Source organism: Meles meles, chromosome 1 (genome assembly GCF_922984935.1).
Source record: "Meles meles chromosome 1, mMelMel3.1 paternal haplotype, whole genome shotgun sequence".
NCBI lineage: Eukaryota > Metazoa > Chordata > Mammalia > Carnivora > Mustelidae > Meles > Meles meles.
Window position 1 is genome coordinate 91,655,733 of NC_060066.1, and position 20,964 is coordinate 91,676,696.

The following is a 20,964-nucleotide window of genomic DNA, read 5'->3' on the forward strand; positions in this document are numbered from 1 at the left end:
CCTGCTTCTTGCTCTGCAGCTTGAGTGGTTGGTTCATCCGTGCAAAGAGTCCCCCTTCCTGAAGAAAATACCCAGTAATACTTCGGTTTTTTTGCTCAGAAGGAGGCAGTGTGGTGCAACAGAAGCAGGCTGCCTGTTTCCAGCCCCACTCGGGCACCTAATCCTGCATAACCTTGCCCAGTTCCTTAATCCCCCCTGAGCCTTCACCTCCTTCCTTATAAAATTGGCACTGATGCTCTCTGCTTCGCAGGATTGTTGTAGGATTAAGTGAAATAATGCACACACAGCACGGAGCCCACATCCTAGCGGCATGGGACCTGCTGAATGTTAGGCCATTCTCCCCATGCCTTTCGCCGTCCTAATACGATTACTCCCTCCCCCGCCAGAAGGCCCCTCTTTTCACCCGTCCAGAATAAACCCATTACGAACATCCAGTGTCAGTCCCTAAAAAGGAGCCTCTTTTCAGACTTAAGAGAACGTGTACATGTATATTCTCCCTAATCCTGTTCTTTATCTTCCATGCTCTTTATCAATTAGCATATGTTCGCCTAATCTCTACGAGCTATAAGCTTGGAAACCAAGTTGTTGCCTTCTTGGGCATTTGTCATGGACTTCAGTAGATGCAAGGGGCTGTTCCTGAGTCGTTCGTTTGGTTATTGGCAGAGACCTACCCACCCTGGACCTGGATGGCAAAGATTCAAAGTTGAATCTGATCGGGGGGCCTTTCCCTGCCAGACGTGGCTTATCAGGGACATAGTACAGGCTCAGATGTTGTGAGTTGTAAGAGAGGCAGAGATAAAAATGCTACAGATGGGGGCGCCTGGGTGGCTCAGTGGGTTAAAGCCTCTGCCTTCGGCTCGGGTCATGATCCCAGGGTCCTGGGATCGAGCCCCGCATCAGGCTCTCTGCTCCGCAGGGAGCCTGCTTCCTCCTCTCTCTCTGCCTGCCTCTCTGCCTAGTTGTGATTTCTCTCTGTCAAATAAATAAAATATTTAAAAAAAAAAATGCTACAGATGGGCCAATGGGCAAGTGGCACGTTTGCTGCTGGGGTTTGAGAATCTTGACAGCAGTGATTTTTAAAGACAGGAACGCTTGGAAATCTAAAGCTGGGGGAAAAGGGCATTGCAGGCTAAAAGAACAGGATCTGCAGAGGCGCAGAAACCAGAAATTACAGGGCACATGTGAAGAATATGGAGTGATTTCTGCAACCGAGAGTGTAGATACTGTCGTGTAGGTAAACCGTTAAAATTTTCAAGAGTTGATTTGGGCGTACACCCATTCACATCAGATAGTATCAAACAAAAGGGGGTTAGGAAGGTGCCTGGACAGTAGGTGGGGGCAGGGTTTCCATAGCAAGTATTTGACTGGGTACAGTGTAAGTGGCTGCCTTGTTTGGGGGCGGCTGGTTGGCTGTTTGTGACTGGCTGCGCTTCACCTCACCTTCTCAGAATCAAGGGCACTGACCCTGGCTTAGGCTTTGGTTGGCTTAGGTAGCCCTCCAAGACACTGGAGCCACCCCCTTGTTCACAGTCTTCAGCAGCACAGACAGAGTAAGTCGGAAAGTGAACGAGTGGAATGGAAGTGTAATCATACAAGGCTTCGAATACCAGCGAGTGGGATCGGAGCCTTGTCAGGAAGATATTCTGGAAGCCGTGGGGGAAAGCTGTGGGGAAAACAGGAAGAACAGTTAACAGCTCGTCACAGCAGCCCACCCAAGAAGAGCTGGACTCGGGATGCTGGGAACAAAGGGAGCGTAACAAGCAGGTGCGGGACATGTGAAGACTAACTCAAGTGAATCCCAAGTGCGGTGCAAGGGAGGGGAAGTTCAAGGTGACTCGGCGCTGTCCATTTTAGTCAGTAGGAGCCTGTTGATGCTTTAGCAAATACTCAGATCTTGGGAGGTGTGAGGCAAGTTCAGGGAAATGGATAGTGAGTTCCGTGTTTATATACATTTGATTTAAGTTGCTGTGGGAACACAGTCGTGGAAACATCCAGGAGGTGGCTGGAGCTCAGGAGAGAAGTCAAGTCTAGATATAAAGGTTCAAGGGACAGATTTAGCAGGAGGTTCTGGAGGAAGCTTGAGACTCTGTAAACACATCCACACTTAGAAGGCTGAAAGACCAAGGAGAACCAACAAGGAGACGGGGCAGCAGAGGCCACAGTTGGCAGGACCAGGACAAGAATCAGAGATAGCTGAACAGGGAGTGGTTCCTCCCCAGATGGAATGGATCTTATCAAGCCTTTGGGAACTCTGTTTGGGTCTGCAGGGTGTCCACCAAGGGGAAGAAGGGTGGGGACACGGTGGGGGACCCTGGGAATACAGAGAGAATGCTAGGGAACAAGATCAAATAACCATGGGCAGTGACGACGGCAACCAGCACCAGGCCTGTTCCTTGAGTACTGCCTCATGCTTATAGACTTGTTTGTTGTCTCTGTCTCTGTCTCCCCTTCCCTCCCTCCCTTCCTCCTCCTCTCAATTTATTTTTTTTTTTAGTTTCCAATCCGTCCTGCTTATAGATACTTCAGGAAAAGTCACTAGACAAAAGTCTATTGAGAAATAGGTAGAGAGAAGGCCAGACAGGCCCCGATCCTAGTCATCAGTGGCCGTGAGGCAATGAGAGACCCAGGCTGAGGGCACCTCTGTGGCGGCGAGGAAGGGGAGCAGGTGGGCAGTGCTGGAGGCTTAAACAAGAAGCCGAGCAGGGCTCTCACCGCCAGCACAACCATGGGACAGGGGTCCCAGCAGCACATGCGTAGTTTGTCCCCCTCCCCCCAGACTCCTAGCAAACACCCAGTGACCGCTCTTGACAAAGGAGGGGACTGCCAACCCCTCCCCTCAAGCCGGAAGCCTGATTAGGTGAACTGTCTTCACCTACCGGAAGGAGCCCCAGCCCTGCCACTCAGGTGGAGGCTGCGCTTGAGCAAGAAGGTTAACCCAGCAGCCCCTCCATTTCCGCTGTACTAAAATACCAGCGACTTCACGTGACAGGAAGTTCCTGTTGATAACCATAACTTGCTGGTTGTGGATTTTGTGTGATTATTAATAAGGACTTTCCACCCACCTACCAAGAGTTGGGCCAGGATGGCGGTTTTGTTTTGTTTTGTTTTTTTAATTTGTATCTTAGGAGATTCTCTGTGCCCTCCCTTGGTCTTTTCATTCTTTCTTGAGGTTGCCAATTTCTTTATTTTTTTTTATAATTTTTTTATTATGTTAGTCACCATACGGTATATCATTAGTTTTTGGTGTAGTGTACCATGATTCATTGTTTGTGTATAACACCCAGTGCTCCACGCAATACGTGCCCTCCTTGATACCCATCACCAGGCTAACCCATCCCCCAACCCCTGCCCCCTGAAACCCTCAGTTTGTTTCCCCGAGTCCATAGTCTCTCATGGTTCGTCTGTCCCTCTGATTCCCCCCCCTTCATTTTTCCCTTCCTCCTCCTAATGTCCTCCATGCTATTCCTTACGTTCCACAAGTAAGTGAAACCATATAATGATTGACTTTCTCTGCTTGACTTGCTTCACTTAGCATAATCCCCTCCAGTCCCATCCATCTCAATGCAAAAGTTGGGTATTTGTCCTTTCTGGTGGCTGAGTAATATTCCATTGTGTATATGGACCATATCTTTTTTACCCATTTTGCAGAGAATAAAACGCTTTTGGTTCTCTTGGCCCTGGAGAGCCCATAAGCCTCATCATGATCGCCGGTCAACCCCCTTCTCTGTGCCCCTTCTCTTGTTGTTTATATTGTGTTAAGTTCTCATCCTCAGTTAAGCCTTCACTCAAGGGTGATTGGGTCAGGTGAAGTACTTCATTACAAAAACAGTGTTTTTCCTAAAAGACATGGGTCCCTTAAAGTACTCTGTAATGCTTACAGTGAAAATGGCTAGATATCTGAAGAGGAGACAGGCAGTTTCTAAACTCTGAAGACAGAAAGACCGCAACAGGAAACCAGGAAGTTTCATGCTGTTATTGTAGGAATACTATTAGTGTGGAAAGAGAAACACATACACCAAGAAATCAGGCTTCCTTGTGCTAGGCAACAGGAAGCAATTTTCAGAGCCTCTCCACTTTCGAAAGAGGAGTTTACTCTTAACAATTTGTGCTTTGCTGTTCTCAGGTATTAATAATCACATCACTGTTTCTCCGGGGCTGCGTGAGTCCTGCTAGCACCCGTGTTGTTTAAATAGTCCATCCCTGTGAAACATAGCGCAGCAATTTTTATCTGAAGATGAGCTTGCAGGAGGCAGTCTTTTATCAATATAAATAAAATGATCATTTAAAATTCATAAATGCCCTCTGACTGTAAAACTGATGCGTGATGCACATTCCTTGTACATTATTTGTAAAACACAGAGAAGTACGACAGAAAAAGTCAATATTATTTTTGATCTGGATACTCAGAGATATGCCCACATGTTTCTCAATACCTGCATATGTATGATTCGTGAGGAGGAGGGGGAAGAACACGGGAATGATAAATAGCGTGCTTGCTTGCGAAGCGGCTCTGAGGATACCACGCACATTAATTTATCAATCTTCATGACTATCCTAAGGCATTACTAAAATTTCTATTTTACAGGGCACCTGAGTGTCTCAGTCAGTTAAGCGGCTGCCTTCGGCTCAGGTCATGATCCTGGAGTCCCAGGATCGAATCCTATATTGGGCTCCCAGCTCCATGGAATATCTGCTTCTCCCCCTGACTTTCTCCCCTCTCATGCTCTCTCTCACTCTCTCTGTCAAATAAATAAGTAAAATCTTTTTTTTTTTTAAGATTCTATTTATTTATTTATTTGACAGAGAGAGTGAGTGATCACAAGTAGGCAGAGAGGCAGGCAAAGAAAGGGGGGTAAGCAGGCTTCTCACTCAGCAGAGAGCCCGATGTGGGGCTCGATCCCAGGACCCTGAGATCATGACCTGAGCCTACCCATATCCATTCTGGGCTTTCCGGGTTTTGGTGAAGGTGGTTACAAAATTAAGATCATCCTGTTCTTAAAAGGTAAATCAGGGGCGCCTGGGTGGCTCAGCGGGTTAAAGCCTCTGCCTTCAGCTCAGGTCATGATCCCAGGGTCCTGGGTTCGAGCCCCGCATCGGGCTCTCTGCTTGGCTGGGAGCCTGCTTCCTCCTCTCTCTCTCTCTGCCTGCCTCTCTGCCTACTTGTAATCTCTATCTGTCAAATAAATAAATCTTTAAAAGGTAAATCACTGTGAGTGCTGCTTTTCATTCCAGACAGCAAGGTAGAGAAAGCAGCTGGAGAGTCTCCACTTCGGGCCCTTTGTGTCGCCCCTGACAGGCCATGCTTTGCCGTCTGTCAAATGAACTCATTTATGACCTGGGTCCAAAGCTGAATGAACTTGAGCCAGTGGATAAACATGCCACTGGCAAGTCGCAGCTAATTCTTACCCTCACGGCATGGCCAAGTGGTTTGAGCTTTGGACAATCCCAGACAGGAATTCTTTGTACTGAGTCTCCCAGAGGACATCTAGGATGTGGTAGAACCAGGCTGCAGGGAAAAAAAAGAGTCTCTGTGTGACTCTCCTGGAGACTCAGCATTATTGCCTACAAATGGCCAGCCTGAAATACTAGACAAGACTAATACACACTAGCTAAATGGGCATTAGCATTCACGTCAGCATTGCAAATTGGCAAGAAGTCATTTAGTTCCTCTCTCCATGGCTGTAGAAATAATGGCCCTCTACCATAACACACTTCAAGTAGTCTATAGCATATTTTTTTCATTAATCTCTCAAGTTTCTAATTAGGAAGATCCTGGGGAAGGCCCACTAAAGTATTAACAGTAAGAGAAAGACTTAATTTTTTAGAGCCACCATGAATTGTTCATAGGCAACATTTGTTTGGTTTTTATAAAGTATCCAAGAAGATCAAGTCTTAAGATTTTCCCCGGAATCCCAGCTCTTCTGTTTCACAAAACAGAACCATCTTCCATCTTAACCATAACATGCCCTCATCCACAAGTCACCATTCAAGAGTGCCCATTTGGGGTTGCAGGTTGAGAATGGCCTTTTAACCAGATAGCTTTCCCGAAGGTTTGTTATTGAATAGATAACGTTTTGCCCTCTTTCTTCCTTTCCTTGAGCAACTTGGTGAATTAAAAACATCAGAGGAGGGCGCCTGGGTGGCTCAGTGGATTAAGCCGTTGCCTTTGGCTCGGGTCATGATCTCAGGGTCCTGGGATCGAGCCCCGCATCGGGCTCTCTGCTCTGCAGGGAGCCTGCTTCCTCCTCTCTCTCTGTCTGCCTCTCTGCGTACTTGTGATCTCTCTCTCTGTCAAATAAATAAATAAAATCTTTAAAAAAAAAAATAAAAACATCAGAGGAATCTTCTTAGTCCCCATTCTGGTTGGCATGGTGTGTTGACAGCATTTGTCCACACAGATACCCAGCGACACCCCCACAGGAAATGGTGGGTCCTACACAGAATATGAATCGTGTGCATTTTGTCTGTTGAACTGATCGTTGAGAAACTGGAAAAGTTGGAATCCATTTTGCAATGGCAATATGAAATGATGAGGTGGTTCCTGGGCCAGCCCTCCAAATCTTTTACCTCACAATCTTTAGACAACTTGCATAACCTGTCTGAGCCTTAATTTTGTCTATGAGATGGGAAAAGAATAAAAGCATATCTTTCTGTGGCTTTGAGTTTCAAAGCAATCCATAGGGATGCCCTCGGGACTATATTTACAGAGTACTATGTGCCAGGTGCACTCAGCGTACTTGTCTTTTACTGTCCTGTTGTTCGGTTGCTGCAGAAATTGGGACTTTTGTCCCTTACATTCCAGGGAGTGAGACCAAGCCCTCTTCCACCACTGGAGAAGGTTCATGTAACCCGGAATGAGCACTCTGACAGGGAGGGGGTGGGACTCTAAGGAGCTAGGGGACAAGACAGGAAACCAAGGGTGTGCGGGGCCCGAGCTGGCGCAGGGATGGTACAGGTACAGTTGGAGACTGTGGTTTGATGGGCATGGGGCCTGGGGGGGCGCCGGAGAAAGGAGGACCGGCAGGAGGACAGCTGATAGCTCCACCCCCTCAACTCCTGCATCTCCCCTTGTCCTCCCGTGCCCCTACACTGGAACTAGAGGTACTTGGGGTGTGGGCGGTGGCATCCCATCTGAGGTCCTATGAGTTTTCTTCTGCCTTTTCTCTTTCCTTGTCCTTTTTTTGACTTTCTCAGCTATAAGACAGAGCCTTCTGCTACTGCTTGAGCTGGGACCCAAGACGGGAAAGCCACAGAGGCAGCCGCAGGGTGGGCAGGAGGGCATAATCTGGAATCCCCAGGCCTCTGTGGAGAGGAGAGAAGCCCCATGGCCGCCAGGAGGGGCCTCTTCCGCGAGGGGTTGGGAGATAACACTAGAGGTCCAAACGTACACAGTCTGTTGGGAAGAGGGCCTCTTAGTGAAGTTAGCCATCTTTATTGGAATTCATATTTTGACATTAAATAAAATAGCAAATGCTTAACCCATTTCTCAGATGAAAGCTTGTTTAAATATATCCTGTGAAATGTAATATGAAGACTAAAGTCCTAACCTATAGCTTAGCTCAGAGAATTATAGAGAATTTTAGAGCTGAAAGGAGCCTTAGATGCCATCTTATCCACCTCTGTCATTGCACAGATGGGGAAACTGAGGCCCCTACGTGAAGTGCTTTATCACATGGCTAACTGCAGCTGTCAGAATGAGAACACAGGTGCCGTAGACTCAGAAAAGTGCTTTCTCCAGATAGATAGATAGAGAATGTGTGCGTGACTGTTTCTGTCTGAATGTGTTAAGTATAGAGAGAGGAGTTTTACGTTTCAATTCTAGTAGGTGCCAGGATTTCTAATGCAGTCAGAACTGAGAGATTGCAATAGATCAGAATTAATAAGCACTGTATTAAGTAGCCTCATTCCTGAGCTCTTTGACCCTTTTCTGTATTCCACTCAGCTTTTTCAATGCCTCACAGGCCACCTCAGCACAGCAGCTCCCAGCACACAGAATATCCCCTAGTCTTCATCTAAACCTTGATCTAGATCTTGAGTCAAAGTTTGGGCTCTGATGAAGCAAAGCTAGTGACTTTCTGCTTTCTGCTTTCTGCTTCTTCCACAGAATCACGGTATCACTCACTTCCATATGATTCCTTTGCTGGAAAGTTAGAACCATGTCCCTTGCCTACCTCAGAACATTTTAGCAAAGATCCCTGAGATATGACCAATAAAGTTTTTAGGTGGAAGACTCTGTAAGCACCTAGTAGCATTATTAATGTTGACGACAACTCCGTGACACAGTTCTGGTTGTTAGGTCCTACTGCCACCAGTCTATCGGGATCGTTAATTACAACTTGAGAAATTGAGAAATCCTATGATATCACTTTGTCTTTGGCCAGATAGTCTCGTATCCTTTGCAAACCAGGGAGAGGCATTCTTCTTGTAGTGGTAAGACACTCTGAAGGCCAGAGGAGGTAGCTCTCTGGGGAGAAGGTACAGTATCCCCGCTCCAGTCCTGCTTTTCCGAATCCTCAGAGAAAGGCCATGGGAGCACCGTCAGGAAGCTGAAAGGCCACCCTGAGAAATCTTTTCTTCAGAGGGAGGTTTTCATATCATACTTTGAGTATAATTTAATCTCATGTGGTAGAGCTTTGCTCACAAAGCAAGTGGCCTGAATACTGTTTCTTGGCCTCGCAAGGATTAGTCTTTGTGATTTGGAAGAGAACTAAAGACCTTTGACTTCTTTAGCTCTATCTTGTTTGGTGGAAAAGCATCTCTCTCTTAACCCCAGTCACTCAGCCTGCATATTGCGTGGATGGGGTTTTATTGTTCTTTGCTTTGAGTTTAATGAGGGCTGCACTTTTTGTCACTTTAACTCTCAGAAAGTGTTGGAAAGACAGTAGTTTTGAAGTATTCAAAAGGAATCTACGTTAAATGATTGGGTATCTTTGCTGTTTTCTGGGAAAATGTAGGAAAGAAAATGGAAGGGCAAATAGAAGATAATGGGACACGCTACCCCATGAGTTTGATGGCCCTAAAGGAATCCAACTCTTTGGAATACCTCCTAGATTTTTTGCTTAAAAAAAATGGTTTGGGGGTACCTGGTGGCTCAGTTGGTTAGGCGTCTGATCTTCATCTCAGCTGAGGTCATGATTTCAGGGTCCTGAAATCGAGCCCTGCATCAGGCTCCACACTCAGTGCAGAGTCCCCTCATCCCTCTCCTTCTTCTCCTCCCCCATTCTCTCTCTCTCTTTCTCTCTCATAATTAAATAAAATCTTTAACAAAAATTGTCTCATCAGGGCATTTGGCTTTCTTACACCTATCAGAATCTAGTGAAAAAATAAAAGTCTGCACAACCTAGAATTTTCTTTGGGTCTTTAAATTACTTCCTATATTTTAAGTAGATTCTGGAGTCTCTGCCACTCAGAAAACATTGAGAACCACTTGTCATTTCAGCACAAGTGTATACTGCAGATTCTATGGAAGATTTTTGATATCTCACGGACCCCCTTGCAAGATTTTCATCTTCTCAAATGAAGGCAAATCCATAGCCAAGGTTTTGTGGGTTTTTTTTTTTTTTTGAAGATTTTGTATATTTATTTCAGAGAGAGCAAAAAGTGAGAGAGAACAGAGGGAGAGGCAGACTCCCGGCTGAGCAGAGAGCCCAATGGAGGGCTCGATCCTAGGACCTTGAGATCATGACCTAAGCAGAAGGCAGACATTTAACCACTGAGCCACCCAGGCGCCCCACCAAGGTTATTTTTGATAGCATTATACCACCTCCATACATTACCACTTCTTTCATCTTTTCCCTATTTCTTCCTGTATTTTCCTTCCTCCTCTGTTCTATGTTCTCCACTGTTAATTGAGTATTTTCTATGTGCTGGTCATACGCTAATCCTCACATCAGTATTATTGCACTCTGCTGTTTCTCTCCCCTTCTCTTCTACCACATGCTCTGCTTTGCCTTTGCCTTTTTTTTTTTTTCCTATTTCATTTGTGGTGAAACACACAGAATGTAACATTTACCGCCCTATTTCTAAATGTATGCACAGTTCAGTGGTATTACGTACGATCATATCGTGCTGCCATCGCTGGCACCCGTCCTTTCACAGGACTCTTCATCTCACTGAAGCCCTGTGCACACTAAACCACAACTCGCCATTGTTCTTTCGGTCCGTGTGAATTTAGCTACTCTGGATACCGTCTCTGAGTGGAATCACACAATATTTGTTCTTGTATGAGGGCTTTATTTTACATAGCAAAAGGTCACAGTATCCATGTTGTAGCATTGTCTGAACTTCCTTTAATGTAAGCCAGAATAATATTCCATTGTATGCATATCTCACATTTTGCTTACCCATTCATTTGTCAGTAGACCCTTGGGTTGCTTCCACCTTTTGACTACCGTGAGTATAGCTGCTGTGCACATGGGTGTCCTGCCTTTCCCTCTCGAAAGCACCCCCTCTTACCTTTTGCCTATATTTAGGCTTGTCCATGGTACCCATAAGACATTGTACAGTTCTGCCAATAACTCCAAGACCTAGAAAATCACCACCAAACTCTGTAAGCTGTGGGTCATTTCATTTCCTTTTTCTTTTCATTTTTTTTTCCTCTTCTTAACTTTGCCATTTTTTCCAAGTTTGGTTTTTGCATTGTAATAATACATATTCTGTCATTTGTACCTGTGTCTCCATATTCCTTGGTTACACTTGGATAGAACTCCCGTAGAACCCTTTGGTCCTTAATAGGAATCATACAGAAGAGTTAAGCAGCCCCTGTTTATTGAATGCAAGTATCAGGCTAGGCATGTGGGACAACGTGTAGAGTGGGGCAGTAGCTGACATGGAGGTTGATTCTCAATTCCAAGGAACTCGTAACTTGCAAATATTCATTACTTTATCATTTACTTTAAATAACTTAGAAATGTTGTTGTCAGATTAATGCAATATGTCTGGGACAAATTTGCCTCTCACCCCCCATCACCACGCCACCATTTGGCAATGACTGGAGACAGTTTTTGTTCTCGTGATTTGGTGGGAGAACATGTACTACTGGCTTCAGTGTGTAGAGGCTAGAGCTGCTGCCAAACATACACAGAGCACAGGACGACCCCCAACAGCAAATTATCTGACCCCAGATGTCCCTAGTGCCAAGGTTGAGCAACTCTGCAGTATGACATATTACCTAATTTACTATTGATTAATCCCCTAGTAATGAGCATAAAAAAGACACAAATATTATTTCTGAAAGCAGAGTTCCTTATGATAATGCAGTAACTTGAAATCAAGCTAACATTTTCCATCCTATCATTTTAATTATTTGCTAATCCCTGACATAAAATTTCAAATGCCTGAGTGGAATTTCAATATCTAAAGAAAGTTTCCTCGTAAAAACTTGATCTTAAAAATGGATCTCAGCATGTACCATTTTGGCAATTAATGCCTATTTTAACAAGAGGAGAACTGTAGCACCAGCAATAAACTTTCTTTGGATTAGAAAGGCACTGTGTAATTGCCCCTGCGCATCTCTCTCTTGGCTGCTTTATTTAGACGAGTACAATGTTTAGGTCTTAGCTCCTATGCACGTATCTTACGAAGTAATGCTGGAGGTCCTGAAGGATGTTTCTCATGGCTTTGACTTAAAATATTCCAAAGATAACCCACTTGCACTGCAGGTGACATTCAAAATAGAAACAAAATTCATTCCCAATCTGCCCTTCCATAAAATGGAACTTTCTTCCATAAAAAGGAAGGCCAACAAATGGAAAGGGTTGAGCAAATCCCTTGGAGATGGGATGGCCCCATGCCAGAGAGCATACAAGGCATTGAGAGGCCTGAGCCCAGATGCTACCCACAGGTCTAGAACACTCTCTGAAAGGCCAGGGGGGATAGCATGCAGTCACTGACCAGGAAGTCCCCGTGGGCACGAGTAGCCCTGGCACACCTTTGCCTGCTTGCCTGCCTCAACAAGCCTCACCTAGGCTTGGACCAAGAATAATGGCAGGGCCTGTGATAAGGTCACAGTGATAAGTCTGCCCTTATCACGAGTAGCCTGCCCGTTGCACACTCTCAGGGCTGAGCTTTGAAAACTATATTCATGGTAAAAATGCTGAAATTCTTTCCTAATCACCAAGGGAAGAATCAGTCTCGGCTCCGTGTTCCAGTTTCCTGGTCAGATCCCACAGGTTACCATGAAAGTGTCCATCTGCACATAGCCAGGGATTGACTTTCAGGCCTCTGAATTCGTGTTTTTCTGTTCCAGGACATGGGAAGAAGGCAAGGTGCTCATCTTTGACGACTCTTTCGAGCACGAGGTGTGGCAGGATGCCGCGTCTTTCCGGCTGATCTTCATCGTAGATGTGTGGCACCCAGAGCTGACACCCCAGCAGAGACACAGCCTTCCTGCGATTTAGCATGTCATAGAGGCTTGGGACACTGGAGAGAGGCTGACTGCTGGCTCTCTCTCCTCGGGTGTGGGGACAGATGTTCCAAGTTTGAGGGCCCATCATTCTCTTGATGGGTAGCTCTCCCAATTCTAAGGTTCCTCCTAGGGTTAGAAGACACTAAATGGAATATTTTGCCTTGCTGCAATTCACGTTGAAAGCCCCCCCACTGTCCTTCATCCCACGACAGCACTCATCATCTGATTTGCGGTGAAGATGTGAGGGCTTCTGCCTTGTCAGCCAAAGATATTTTTTCCCACTTTCAAGAGGCCTAAGTCAGTGTACAATGAGAATTCATGTAGAAACTGTGAATAGATCACTTCAGTTTGTAATTTTTCTATGCAATTATATTTTTCTAGGGTATCTAGGCCATGTTTTTCATCATGTACCACTACTTTTTTTTTTGAGTTTAATAATAAGCTGTGTAAATGCTTTACTTCTAGCTGGCTTAATGGTGACTTCCCCCGTGAACTCAGACTTCCCTCTTTTAATTCTGTTTAGTAAAAGACACTCATAAAGAAGCAATTTTATTTTCCTAATACAAAGGGGAAAGATATAATTACGCTGATGTCTGTGAACTGTACTGCTTCCCACCCACTGAGTCTGTTTGCTTTCTTATCTTCATTGAGAGCCGTTGTCTTAATGTCTCTCCTCGCCTTGCAAATGGTGGAGATGCTGTCTTTCTAAGAGGAGCATTTCACACTGAAACAGGACACAGAGTCATTTTAGATTGAGTCATGAAAGTGTCACCAGTAAAATTTTTTAATGCCAAGAATTAGAACTGAAAAAAAAAAAAGTAACATTTCTCAAAGTAAAAGTTTTCTCTCTGGATGCGGCAGATAGGCAGCTGCCAGGACATCGGGCTCCTTGGGCTCTTTGGCATCTGAGACAGGCCCCGAATCCAGAGTCTCTTTGCCTGTTGTAAATCCCTGTACATGGATTCCCATCACAATTTTATAAAAATATGAAGGATGGCAGAGCAGAAGCCCATGAATGCCAGGATCTTGGTCCTGGGTTTAGGATCGCCTTCTTCTCTGAAAGGGTTCGAAAGACTCTTCTCTTTCCCTGGCTTGAGAAACTTCTGCCATTTAAATAGAGCTTGGAAGTAGCAGTTGTAGTTGTTATCCACAGGTTAGCTCTAATCTTACCCACAGCTTAGAAACAACTGTTGGAAAAATGGTCTTGGCTACTTATTCCAAAGATGATCCAATTATTAATTTAGAAGGGTATTAATGTATTAAATATTTCATGTTTCCAATCAAACTAGACATGTTACATATATGAATGTAAGGATGCTCATGCACCTAATTTTAAGCCAATATGAACAAAAATGCTGAAGAAATGACAGGTTATCAGATTTCATTCATCGGTAGAAAAAACACTTGTGCTTCCTTTCCATCTAAGGACGAGGAGGATGATTTATCTCTTTTAAAAAGAGTTCTTTACCATTGAAATGTACCCTTTTTGCTTGACATTAGCTTCCAGGTAGAAGGGTTTGCAAAATATTTGTCCTGTTCCCTTCTGTTTTGCCAAAAACAGTCCTACTCAAATAGATGAAGAAGCATGTGAGGAAAGTCTCCAAATTAATGACCCCAGTCCGGAAGAAAAACCAAGCTCTCGAAAAATCAAAAGGGGTTTTGTCCTTCAGTATTTATTGAGCAGAAGAAATGACTGACAAAGGACAATACAATCCAATGCTCATGTAATAACATTCATGTCCCTTCTTGAGTTTGGTTCTCGGAAGTATATCGCATACACATAAAGAAATTTAAAGTATAAGTTGTCAGTGTTAAACCATCATCTTACATTCATTTGATGAAGTCATGGCATAGAGTAAAAACTAGCTCTTAACTTAATAATTATAATATGGTATTTAAAATCAGGTCACTACAGTAGGATTCTCCATATTGCCAATTGAAAAGCCAGAATTATTACTGTTTCAGAGTGTTGGCAATAATCGATTCCAGTAGCATTTTAAATACTTGGATCCCACAACTGTTTTATAAACCCGGTCATAACATGGATTTTCTAATTCACTTTATCTTTCTTCCCTATGGAATTCCGTATGGAATATAAGAAAAGCGTTTCAGTCACTGCATGGGTAGAGTTATTTCAGTTGGTACTGTTTTGTTATTTGAAATGTCTACACAAAACGAATGGGTTTTATGTATACCATGATCCAGTCGGTCAAGAAATATTTTTAATTCTATTTCAATTTTATTTCAAGGGTAGAATACAAAAATTATGTCTCTTATTCTCCTCTGCCAGTAGAAAAAAAGTTAAAACACTAGATTCATTGAGAAAGAGATGTAATAAATGGTTAAGATTAGTAATAATAATATCTACTGAGAATGATTATGGCCAGTCAAATCACCTCTTTTCTTTGAATTTTTAGTTTAACCCTCCCAAATCCTTAAAACATAAAATCATATTTTTCTGCCCATCATCAACTAAAATACCTTTTATTTGACATTGAGCACCAACTGGTCATACTGATTAATGCTCATGTCATGTGGATGGCTGGGAAGATACGAGATGCCTTAAACACAAATGGGTTTGGGGAAACATGGCACGAGTAAGGATATCCTATCCTATGTTACCTGTCTATTTCTATTTAATTTCCTTTGAATGGATAGTTGGGGACTCCCATTTCTAAGGAGAATAGACAAAGAAATAAAATGATCTTTGGCATTTATTCCCGCATTCCTAATCTTCTCTTATTGTCAGTACTTGCATATTTAGCCATCATTAAGAGTCTTCCTCCATGATTGGTACCTACCCTCTCAGCAACAGCCAGCTCCGTTCTCCACACCTTTAACTGGTTGGGGAAGGGCGGGGAGGGAGTGGGGGGCATTAAATGCTTTTGTAGCACTCTTCTTGCCTGTAGTGACCCAAGTGGGGCAATTTGAATGGATCCATTAATCACTGACGTGTTTTCAATGAGGCCCCACCCCTCCCTCCACAATCTCATGTTGCCTGTGGGGAGTCACATTATTAAGATGAAATAATCGTATTTCAGGTTGTGTGTGTCTTTTTTTTTAAGCCAGATCATGGTAATCAGCTGGTGGCCTGACAAGAGATGTGACATCAAAATTGTTCTTGCAGGTTCTCAAAATAAGCAAACTGTAAAGAGCCAGACCTACAAGGACATGCCCTTGGACTGAACAATCCAATCAATGCTGGTGATGAGGTCAAAGAAAATAATTCACTAAGAATGGAAATGACTTGAGATACTACTGTCTTGGGGCTTAGCACTACATTGAGCTTGACAATTGGGTCTGCACAGTTTCCTTCTCATATATCTACTTGGAAATGCACTTAATCTTAAGTCACAAAACTTAGAGTGGGTCTCTGCAGTACCGCAGAAAAATCCTGGCACTAATGAGGTGTGTGCATCAAATTTAGTTTTCTTTTTTGCAGTTCATTTAATACCATAAATATGGGGGAGGGGGAATCGTGTTGCTATGACTGCCTTGCTTCACCTCCAGTCCCCTCACCTAAAAGGAAAAAAAAAAAAAAATCTCTCAAGTCTTTGTTCAACTTTGGCTGCTCAGACCAACGGCTGGTGACAGTCATCACTAGGTGGTGGGAGTGGAGGGCCTTGTGTCAAGCGGAACGCACGTGTCCCAGTGGGTCCGTTGCGCACATGCGCTTCCCGGGTGGCTGATCCACTGCAGGCTGGCGATCTGCGACAGCACGGGGTGACTTGGGGTTCAGTCCAGAGCCAGGAGGGGCTGAGTGTTGTCATTCTCTCCCTTCTCCTCATGTTTCAGTGTCCCAGCTTCTACCACGGACTGAGATCTAATAAATGGGAAGGAGAAAGATACAATTACAGACGATCATGGCGGCAACGGAATCTTGGACAACATTCAGATTTTATGCTCCCCTTAAGAATCAAAACACTCAAAATAACTATATAATTTTCCTCCTTTTGGTATCGCTCTTTCTCTTGCTTTTCTTTGCCTTTTATGGGGAGAGGCATCTTAGAATTTTCTTGGCCGAGATCTCTGTCGGTAAAAGCAACACGTGTTCTCGCCCCAACTTTGCCCCCCCCCCCCCCCGCCGTGTCTAAACATTCTGGGGATCTTGAGATGCATCAAATCAAATAAATCTTGTTGGGAGTTTTTTAATGTTTCCTAATACTTTTTAAAGCCCTTGTTTTTCAATGTCATAGCAAACTATCGCGTGTGATGTTAAGACTATGAGGCTTGGAATCAGGTGGGTAAATGCAGACTCTGCCCCTGACTGACTGAAGAGCCCTTGGGCGGGTTCTTAAAACTCTCTGCACCTTTACTCTCTCACCTGCAAATCACAACTGTTACCTCCCTCCCACAATTGTTGATAAGGACTGAAACTAGTAATGCTCACAAAGCCTTTGACATGGCATTTTAGTTAAGAATGTATGGAGCATTCTAGCATCACCATTATTGCAATGATAGTAGTTTCTGATATGTCCTCTCAGACTGGATAATAACAGTTTCTTTTTTGGGTCTACAACGTGGATTGAAACAAATTATTTTCCAGCTCATAGAGAGAAGGTTATAAGAGCTACACATGTGATGAACACTCAATAAATGGTCACATACTTAAAAAAAAAAAAAAAAGTATTTCAAGCCTTGAGAAGATGGTTGTATTTGATAATGTGCAGTAACATGTTAACTGAGTCACCTAAAGCCTCCCCATTCCAAATATCCCTTGACCGGCTGCTCCAGACTCTTGGAGTTCCCCACCTGAGATGTCTTTGTGTGCCTGAGACTTTGGGCCATGCCTTAGTTCATGCCAACAACGTGATAAACTGTGAATACCTTTTTTGTACTTCTGGGGGTGGGGACACACCATATCAGTGTGACTTTTCATGGGGGCAGGTGGGGAAGGAGGAGCTGAGGACTGTATGTCTGGATGACGGGCTCCTCCCTACCCACAAAAATCCTGGACACCAAGGCGTGGGTGAATTTCCCTGGTTGGCCACACCTGGTGCGTGTTGTCACACATTGCCGAGAGAATTGAGCTCTGTCAGGACAACTGGGCAGCGTGCGAAGGGTCCAGAGTGCCTGCCCTCTGCCCAGCGCACCTTTCTCCTTTGCCGACTTTAATCGGTATTCTTTCTCTGTAACAAACCATAACTGAGCGTAACAGCTTTGTTGAGGCCCATGAGTCCTTCTGGCAAATTGCTAATCCTGGAGGTGGTCGAAAGGACTCCCAAACAGTATAAACAAACACTAATACTTGCTTTGTATGCACCTGGTATCGATGTAAGTTCTTCACATGTATTAACTTACTTCATTTTCACAACCCTAAGGAGCGGTGCTATTATGATCTCCGTGGCAGTTGTTCAGCCGAACGATCTAATGTTCCTTCCACCTCACTGCAAAAATAACTTTCTGCCTGAGATTCTTATCTCCATTCAGGCTGTGTATGTACCACAGAACATTTAAAGAAGCCAAGCAGCAAATGCATACAGTTGTCTCCAAACAGTCGATTTTGATGAGAAAAATCAATCCGGCCCAACAACAAACTCTGTGCTAGGCTCAGAGTCTGCTGAAGATTCTCTCTCCTCCCTCTGCTCCCCCTCCCGCCTCCCGCTCTCAAATAAATACAAAAATCTTCTTTAAAAAATAAAGTGAAATAGATTCATTTACTCCTCGGATAGGGCAGAGGGAGCCCCAGCTTGGAGTCTAGCTCAGTTATTTTTTTTTTTTAAGATTTTATTTGATAGAGATCACAAGTAGGCAGAGAGACAGGCAGAGGGAGACAGGGAAGCAGGCTCCCTGCTGAGCAAAGAGCCCGATGCGGGGCTCAATCCCAGGACCCTGAGATCATGACCAACGCCGAAGGCAGAGGCTTTAACCCACTGAGCCACCCAGGTGCCCCTCCAGCTCAGTTCTTTTACACATTTCCTATGCATTTCCTCCTGCTTTAGCGAAGGGCTTGGGATGTGTGTGTGTGTGTGTGTGTGTGTGTGTGTGTGTGGACAGTGGCGTAGAGTGATAGATTTATATCAGAAACAGAAAAGCTGAAAGCCCGGGGTGCCTTGGTGGCTCAGTCGAATAAGTGGCTGCCTTTGGCTCAGGCCTTGATCTCAGGGTCTTCGGATCAAGTCAGGCTCTCTGCTCAGTGGGAAGTCTGCTTCTCCCTCTCCCTCAGTGCTCTCTCGCTCTCAAAGAAATAAATAAGATCTTAAAAAAGAAAATCTGAAAATTCAGAATGCATTAAAACAAGTCTGAAGACTACTAGAGGGACACAACTGCCTCCTCAGGCCGCCTCCTTCTGGCACCTGACAGTTGCCAGCTTTGTCCTCAGGCCCCCGGGAGAGTGGAAGATACTGATGGCTGTCCCCCTTCAGAGATCTTACACTGCACGTCCCTTCTTTCATGCCAGTTGGCTCTATTTTACCACAGCGCCAGGGAATCACAGCCACAGCGAGACAACACACCTCAGTGACCCATTGAGATTGACCCAGTAAGGGGCCATGCAGCCTTTTCTTGAACATATATCCAACTTGAGAACCTCACTCCTCCATGCCCCTAGAGGGGCAACTCTACTGGAAAGTTCTTCCTTTCAGGGCGCCTGAGTGGCTCAGTGGATTAAAGCCTCTGCCTTTGGCTCAGGTCATGATCCCAGGGTCCTGGGATGGAGCCCCGCATCGGGATTGAGCTTCCTCCTCTCTCTCTCTCTCTCTCTCTCTCTGCCTGCCTCCCTGCCTAATTGTGATCTCCATCTGTCAAATAAATAAAATCTTAAAAAAAGAAGGAAGAAAGTTCTTGCTTTCCCTGAACTCAAACCCGTCTTTTTGCAGCTTCTACATACTATTTCTGGTTCTGTCTGCTGCAGTCATCAGTGTCCATGTAACCCACCTGGTCCACATAATGAGGCTTTAAGTTTATCTAGTGCTCTCGTCACCAGCTAGACCCCAAGATCTGCCCTTTCACTGCACACCTGCTTATACGCACTGACTTTTGTCCCCCATTTTTCCTTAAGCTCTTCTTTCCAGCTCACCTCTTGACTCAGGCACATAAAACCAGAAACCCCGCCTCCAGTGACAGCCACTGCCCTATAAGACCTCCAGCCTGCCCAGACCACCCAGACCAGCTTGAGCCAAACCCCCTCTTCGCGTCTGCACAGAAGGGCCACGGAGTGACCTCCAGAACTACCGACAGCTACCTTTCTCTCATGATCCCGAGGAGAAGCACAAGCCTCATTTACATAACATACAAATTACGGATAGGCGTGTTCGACCTTATGCCCACTCCTACACAGGGTGACAAAGATCTGCCTTTTAAATATTCACCCCAATCCCAACTAAAAGAAGCCTATCTGCCCTGGCTTGGGGAGTCACGACTTTGGAAGTTATTCCCTTGGGATCTCCTTATTTGTTGCTGGTCAAGTTTCCTCTGTGTGACAACTCACCTGGGTGCAGTTTCTACTGGCGACTCACCACGTTGCAAACTCCCATTGGTTGCACGACACCCTCAGCCCTCTCCCGGCCATCACTGAGGCTAGCCAGATTCCTCTTGTTAGATTTGCCAAGACTTCTAAAATTACCCCTGGGACGCTATCTCGCATCTCTTCATCAACTCGTTGCCCACAGGGTGTCACCTCAAAACGGAGGGAAGTTATTGCTTCCCTTTTTTGCCCCTCGCTGTATGTTTCTGTGGAAGCATAGAAAATGTGCCTAGAAGCGCATTAGCCTTTCTGGCACTCAAACAACATAGCTGAGGAAAATTTAGTTATATTTGCATATGCTGCCGATAAACCGTTTCTCTTTCATCTTGAAGGTGTGTGGTTGAAGATTCAATTTCTTATTTTTAAATTTGGCTCAGATCTCCATCCTATCTCCGGGTCTTTTGTTTTTGGTTTTTTGGTTTTTTGGGGGGGGGGGGGGATCTTGAAAATTGTTATCCATCCAAATCATTGTCTGTGACTTTAACAAGTATTGGATTTGCTTCCAAACTTTCCCCGCCCCTATTTGGGGAGTCCCTATGGGAAAAAAAAATCCACAAATTGTCAAATATTGAATTTTCCAACAAAAAATAATTTATTTTTACTCACTTATAGCAAGAAATGTTTGAGAATGTCTCCTGATATATGCCAGGGACTGTAAGCAAATATTCAGGAACTGTACTTCTCTTGTGGAAATATTGTTTCAGTTACTCAGTGTTAGAGGAACAAACAGATGTGGGGTTACTCTGATAGGAACCCAGAGAAGAGAGTGTTTGGAGGTGAGGCATTAGCTCTAGCAGGACAAGAAGGAAGGAAAAAGCTATCATTGGCACAGTGACATCATTCGCCGTCCTGGTTCAGGTGACCCTCTTCCCTTCCACTTGGAGTCAAATTTAGATCGATGTGATTTCTTTCAGTACCTGTACCGACAGCAGGCACACATCTCAGTCAATACACTGTGTGTCTTGGGAGAGCTACGGGTAACAATGGAACAATACGGAGACGGAGACGCTGAGCGTGAGGGACCGAATGAAACACTTTCTTTCTTATCTGTGTTTCCCCTGATTGAATAGATGACCAGAGCCTTTTTTACTTT

General features: G+C 44.6%; 2 protein-coding genes across 5 annotated transcripts in view; one reads left to right on the forward strand and one right to left on the reverse strand.

The window, feature by feature from the left end:
* The window catches only part of ASPH (aspartate beta-hydroxylase), a 222,553-nt gene extending 209,565 nt beyond the window's left edge, over positions 1-12,988 (forward strand). For all 4 annotated transcript variants that reach the window (XM_045998610.1, XM_045998609.1, XM_045998611.1 and 1 more), the window contains one exon: positions 12,248-12,988. In XM_045998610.1, the coding sequence (XP_045854566.1) occupies positions 12,248-12,398 (151 nt within the window). In that variant the 3' untranslated portion in view covers positions 12,399-12,988. The remainder of the gene's footprint in view (positions 1-12,247) is intronic.
* Positions 12,989-15,024: 2,036 nt separating this feature from the next.
* Positions 15,025-20,964, reverse strand: part of CLVS1 (clavesin 1) — a 198,848-nt gene continuing 192,908 nt past the window's right edge. The window contains exon 6 of the mRNA XM_045998613.1: positions 15,025-16,229. Coding sequence (XP_045854569.1) covers positions 16,142-16,229 — 88 coding nt within the window. The 3' untranslated portion in view covers positions 15,025-16,141. The remainder of the gene's footprint in view (positions 16,230-20,964) is intronic.